Source organism: Arachis stenosperma, chromosome 9, assembly GCF_014773155.1.
Source record: "Arachis stenosperma cultivar V10309 chromosome 9, arast.V10309.gnm1.PFL2, whole genome shotgun sequence".
NCBI classification, from domain to species: Eukaryota; Viridiplantae; Streptophyta; class Magnoliopsida; order Fabales; family Fabaceae; genus Arachis; species Arachis stenosperma.
In genome coordinates this window covers 160,844,582-160,851,111 of record NC_080385.1, presented here as the reverse complement: position 1 = coordinate 160,851,111, position 6,530 = coordinate 160,844,582, and the positions used below count along the sequence as shown (strand labels likewise).

At 28.7% G+C, this 6,530-nt stretch overlaps 1 protein-coding gene across 1 annotated transcript; it reads right to left on the bottom strand.

Annotated features, from left to right (window-relative positions):
* Positions 1–1,852: 1,852 nt before the first annotated feature.
* On the bottom strand, positions 1,853–5,414 carry LOC130951250 (serine decarboxylase-like). Its single transcript, XM_057879894.1, has 5 exons — positions 5,175–5,414; positions 4,591–4,822; positions 4,317–4,510; positions 4,095–4,234; positions 1,853–2,494 (listed from the first exon to the last, which is right to left on the bottom strand). Exons 1-5 carry the CDS (start codon positions 5,380–5,382, stop codon positions 1,868–1,870), a joined length of 1,401 nt encoding a protein of 466 aa, XP_057735877.1. The 5' UTR covers positions 5,383–5,414; the 3' UTR covers positions 1,853–1,867.
* Between the last annotated feature and the right edge of the window lie 1,116 nt (positions 5,415–6,530).

The window sequence follows — 6,530 nt, the reverse complement described above, 5'->3', positions numbered from 1 at the left end:
TGAACTTATTCACTTTCAGGAGCACCTTCTGGTCACATTGGTATTACTATGTACACCGCAAACCTCTCTTTTGTTTTGATCTTACTAATCACCTTGAGTGCAATCTCAACTGGAATCAGATTTTCACAGCCACTATAACTATCTTTCTCCCATAAATGACACCCTCCAATAAAATATTGGTTCTCAATATATATGAGCTTATCGGCGCGCCTAATCACTTCCACATAAGCCTCATGTATGCTTCTCTCAGCAGTAAGCTTTCTAAACATTTGACTAGCAGATACATGATCAATTGACCGATATACCTGAACTTTTTAATCCCTCTCAGAGGAATTACTTCGCGCACTCCCTTGGACATTGACTCTCCGGGTTGTCCACCCAAGTGTAAATCACGCGCTTTTTCCCAGCGCGTAATGATTCATGAGTCCCACCGCCTTAGGGATCGAGCTCAAATTCAACTCCAACTGCAACGGCGGCTCTGATCATAACACATCTAGTTTACAAAAGGGAAGCGATTTTTGTCGACAATGGCGAATCCGACGAGTCAGATGTCGGTGATAGAAGAGGAGTGAGTCACGGTGGGGAGACAGAGAGGACCTGACGGTGTGAGAGAGAGATCTGTGTGTGTGATTGTTGGAGGTGAGTAGGTTAACGTGAGAGAGAAAAAGAAGATTTTTATAGGTTTTAATTAGATTTACTTAATCTATTTTAAATTTTTTAAATTTTGAATTTAAAAAATTTAAAATTATTTATTAATATAAATTAATGTGATTTTGTTTAATTTTTGGCTGATAATTTTTTAGTTTCATATACTTTTTCTTCTAATAATTTATAAAGGTATTTGTAATTTAATTTGTTCCCTTTAACATGTCTCCTAGAACATTGTTGTGTTAAATTTGAACGGTAGCAGGCTCGTAATTGATACACCGTGAAAAGAAGTTTTACTAAAAATAGTGAAAATTAATTTATTAAAGTCAATAATACGGCAAAACTAAATCACCCCAAATTTAAGATGCGGGATTAATTAAATGGGTCTAACTGATTCTTAAAAACTAACTCATAAGACAAGTTAAAGATTTTATATCCTTATAAAAATATTATTTATACACTAAAATTAATCATCAATATATTTATGAATAAATATATATATAATTTAATTTATTTTTAATATGTATTTCTATTCTAATATATATTTTATATTAATGACTAATTTTAATATATACATAACATAATAAATAAATATCCTTATGTTAATAGATGTAAAACTTGAAATACAGGTCTCATAATTGCAAAGCCAATCATATTCTATTAAAAAACAATGATATATGTGTGCGTGCACGTGCTGAAATAAAATATATATAGAGAGAAAAAGTATAGAGAACTAATGAGTTAAGCGTACAATGTGTACAATGAAGATTTAAGAAGTATTTAGAGATATGACTATTAGTATTACATTGTCCTATCAGGTTACGCTTTTGGAATGGGTGGTTTCATAACATAGTATTAGAGTTCTAATCCGAAAGGTCAAGAGTTCGATTCTTGGTGAATCCCAAAATTAGTTGGATAGTATGGATGATGTTTATTTTATTCATGGACCAAAGATGTACGCTTAGGCCATTGGTCAAATTTAAAATAATTATAATATATAGCATTTAATATTTATTAAATAAGAATATTCAATAAATACAATACGTTATTATTCATTAAAACAATTTCAAATACGAATAAATTCCAAATAATAAAAAAGAACACCCAAAAAATTTAAAAAAATGATAACACTTGAATTTTTTTTATATCCTTGGAAAACCTTTTGATGATGTCCGTTAATGACTCTTTCAAGTGTACTTTTGATGATAATTTGCTCTTTCTACATATTTTGTTTGATTTGTTGTAGAGCATAGTTGTTGGGTTGAATATCCATATTAGCCTTATGCAATGCGCAAGAACAATTTACAGCACCAACTTCATCTGCAATGCACAGAGACTTTCTGATCCCATCTTCTTGGAACCAAATGGATCTGTTGTGAACCAATTCAGCAACAAAAGAATCCAACATTTGAATGGTAACATGTTGCATGACAACAACATGTGCGATGTTTCCATTGCAAGCCAAACTCCACCTACTCACAAACTCATCATCAAGAGGCTTCTCAAACACAACCGTGTTACTAAACTCATTCAGCATTGCTCCAATTCCAGCATCTCCCAGTTGATCCTTTAAGTAACGTGCGTTCCTTATGCAATTTTCAACTTCATTCTTGATTCCCATTATGCCCTTTTTCTGTAGATTATACCAAAGGAAGATTGGAGCATGGCCACTGCGGCTACCTGTGATTGTTGCATCCCTTGATGCAATGTATCCTATGTCTCTTGATAGGGCATTTATGTAATTTAAACGAGCTATTACAACGCCACAAGGAATTGGGCATCCCAAGAACTTGTGTCCAGAAATTGTTATGCTTCCAATGGGTTTCTTGAATGTTATCTTTGGTCCCTGTATGTGCCATTAATTATTCACCAACAATTTTCTTAAAGGTATTAGATTCTTAACCTTTTCTTTATATTGCCACAAAAACTAATTATAAAAAAAGTTAAAAAATAAAAAATATTAGGTGGATAAATTATTTTTGTAATTAAATCTAATTAAGTCTTTTTTTTATGCGTTTCTTTTTTTTTTCAACTGGTTTTTATTTGTAATAATAAACTATTAGACCAATTTTATTGAACTTGATTACTAAAATAAATAAGCTAGCTATGCAGCATTATGAAAAATATAATGATAATGTGAATTCTATTTTTTTTTCTTAATGATATCTTGTTTAAACAGATTCTGTTATGATATATTATCTAAATGGGAAAGTATGAGGAGCCAATAGAATATTTATACAATGTGTACAATGAAAGTTTATGGAGTATTAGAGATATAATCATTAGTGTTATCTTTTTCCATCAGTTGCAGCGGTCAAGAGTTCGATCTTTGATGAACCCCATATGGTTATTCTAGATAGTATGAAGGATGTTCATTTTGTTATCCCATTGTACACATTATACAAATAGTCCATTGTCTCCCTAACGATATCCTATTTAAATTTATAAATCTTTGTCAAATAAATCATTATTCTTAATTGATATTTTACATTTTCAGTTATCATATTATTATTATTATTATTATTATTATTATTATTATTGGGAAGCCTTTCATGTATGTATAAGAACAATTCTTAAATGTGATATCAATCATTGTAATTGATTCAAGTTAATTTGTTACTTTATTTCAAATTAAATATGTCTTTCAATAATAAAACAGACATATTTAAAAATTTAAAATATAAAAATAAATTGAGAAATATATATTGCTGATGATATATTTACAATCACGCATAAATATTTTAATTGTCAAATTATTATTCATACATATTTAAAAAAAATAAAATTATTTAAATTACACCATATATAATTTTACTAAATAATTTTACGTTTGAGTACACAAGTTAATTCTGCTTATGTATCATTATAATATATACATCAATAATTTTTATCCTTAAATATAAGTTTTTAATTTGTCAAGACGATCTTAATAATTATTTATATTAATATGTCTATTATGTATTTAATATTTTAAATTTATAGTAATAATATATAATTTTACATGCGCATATATAATTTTACAATAATTAAGATAAAGAACATAAATTATAATTCATAGATAAATAATATATATAATTGATATTCTTTGTATATAAATTAAAATTTATTTATATAGAATTATAAATTTTTTTGTTCATGTTATTTGATTCCATTCGTAAACTTGAGCTAATTAGTAAATTTTTGATAAATCGAATTTGAGCTTTATAAACATATTTGTTTGTTAATAAATGTCGAGTTCAATTTTTGTAAGTCAAACTTCAACTTAACTTGATTCGGCTTAATTTAGTTCATTTTAATTTGATTCATTTTCAATCATGATAATATAATATGATTCATTGATTGGTATCACTTACAACAAATAAAAACTAAATTCTTCTAAAAATTAGAAATTTTGATTATTGACACAAATAATAATAAAAAAATCTTTTATTAATTTAATTACTCACTCCTGATTTGAGAAAAGGGAGCATGATCCCAAATAAAGCTCCATCACAGTGAATATAGAATCGATCACGACTAAAACCAGTTTCGTGAAGTGTTTTGATTACAAGATCAATGTCATCAACAGCTCCTTTCATTGTTGTCCCTGCAATAATTTATATATATTAATTAATTATGGATATTTAGTGAGTAGTGTAGAAAAGAAGAGGAAAATAAAGAAAGAATACCTATATTAAGATTGATAATGGCGGGTTTGTGTTTGTTAGCAAGTAGCAAAGCCTTGAGATCACGGCAATCAATCTCACCGGAAATCAAACTTGCAACTTTGATACATTGCATTCTGTACATTCTTGCTATCTTAAATACAGAATAATGGGAATCTTGGGAGGCATAAAGAATCCCATCCGGAAATTGTTCTCTCCTATAATAATGAATAATAATAATGTTTAGTGTGTTAATTAAGTAGTAATAATAAATAAAGAGAGAAGGATGGAGAGAGACCCAAGTAAGAGGCCGTGGAGATTGCCTTCAGTACCACCAGTGGTGACATATCCCCAGTATTCACTCTTTTGAATGTCCCACAAATGAGCGAACCAATCAAGCACACTCACTTCGAAACTTGTTGAATTCAGAGTGAAGCTGCTCCCATGAAACGGATCCCCTGCATTGTTAAGATGAAGATGAAGCAATGGAGCCAGAGCCTCGTAGTTGAATTCCTCATTCGTCGGGTACCCTGATACATAGATAAACCATGTCGATGCATGCAATGCAATGCAATTTGCAATTAATGAACCATACGGTGTTCCCATCAAAACGCGTACAATATTTTTTTATGAAGACATTTAGGTATCGTATTATTATTGGACGTATTAATGAATTGGTTATTTTTGAATTTTTTAACTCTATAACAATAATAATAAATCTAATTGTTATCAGATCTGGTGGAACGACTAGATTACATAATCCACCCACTGGATTATGATTTTCTTTTTAAAACAAAAATCAGAATATATTTATCTTTCTATAAAAAAATTTAAATATGATTGGATTTTGATTGTGTAAATCGGTCGGTATCAATTACATACCCAGAAAGCGTTGCCTGTGCGGTTGTAGTGAGGCCAAGTAGTGGGTAATTACTTGACCTAAATGAGCTTGTGTGTGGCTGTTACCATTGATAACAAGCTTCATTATTTGTCGTCCGTTGCCGCCGTTACTGATTGGCGACAACTCCGCCGAGGCTGCATGAATAATGGAAGTCACAAGTGGTGTGTCATTGGGCCTTGAATTCTCCATCTCTAATTTCTCTACTTACACGTATACGTGATCGAGCTTGACCATATTTCAAATCATGCATTTATGTATATATAGGGAGAAATGGTAGTAGATATACTTCCAAATCAAAAAATTAACATAGCTAACTACTTATAACTAAATTATTGGTGCAACGTGGATATAGGCCACATAAATTTAAGTACGAGTAGTTATACTACTCTTTTAGATGTGTCGGTTCCTTTTAAGTTATATCTTCAACGGTTTAAATGTGCAACTTTTTAAATGCCGCTAATTTACTATTGGTGATAACGCACGTGCTTATTTTGATATGAAATTATTAATTTAAAATTATTTATTATATTTGACTAAATTATTTAACGGCTTATTATTATTAATTTTATATAAAAACAACGAAATTTGAATATTCATCTTTATTACATAATAAATAATTATTTTGTAAGTGTTTAATTATCATTTAACTCACTTTTTATATTTTTTAATCAACCACCTTGCTCGATCAGATACACCCTATCCAAGTCATTTATCTATCCATATCTATAAAACTAGAATTAAAAAAAATTATATTTTTCCAAAGTTGAAATATCAAGAATAAACACCATCATAAAAGATAAATGGTCAAATTTGTTCTTAAAAGATTACTCGTTCTCTAAATTAATTTTAAAATACTTTTTTAAATAAAATTCGTTCTTCAAATATTTTAAATTAATCACGTTAGTCCTTCTATCATTTTTTTGTTGACGGAACCAAAATTTATTAATGTAGCACACACCACAAATAAAAATACTGAATACCGTCAAATTTTCGAAGGTAAAAATCTCACCGATAATTATTTACTGGCAAATTTTTTCATCCATTGCTAATTACCGGAAAATTTAATGGGGATATTAACTTTTTATTGACAAAATTCTGATCTTATTACCGTTGGATTTATTCCTCGATAAATTCAACGGTAATCTTAAATTTTAATTTTTTTTAAAAAAATTTGTTTACGAATTCAATATATAATTTTAAATGTTTAAATTCAATAATTTTTAAACTAATAAAATTCAAAATTTTACAATTTTTTATAATAATTTGTCTATAATTTTTCGTTAAAAGTTTACAAATAAATTCACACATCAAATTTTAAGAATAAAAAAAATAATTAC

What these genes read in the sequence shown, in the direction of transcription:
- LOC130951250 (XM_057879894.1), bottom strand. Translation starts at nt 5,382, where the DNA reads ATGGAGAATTCAAGGCCCAATGACACACCACTTGTGACTTCCATTATT. An exon ending in CTCCACGGCCTCTTACTTGG is followed by an intron (nt 4,511 to 4,590) that starts GTCTCTCTCCAT and finishes TCATTATTATAG; the next exon opens with GAGAGAACAATTTCCGGATG. An exon ending in TCCCTTTTCTCAAATCAGGA is followed by an intron (nt 2,495 to 4,094) that starts GTGAGTAATTAA and finishes TGGCACATACAG; the next exon opens with GGACCAAAGATAACATTCAA.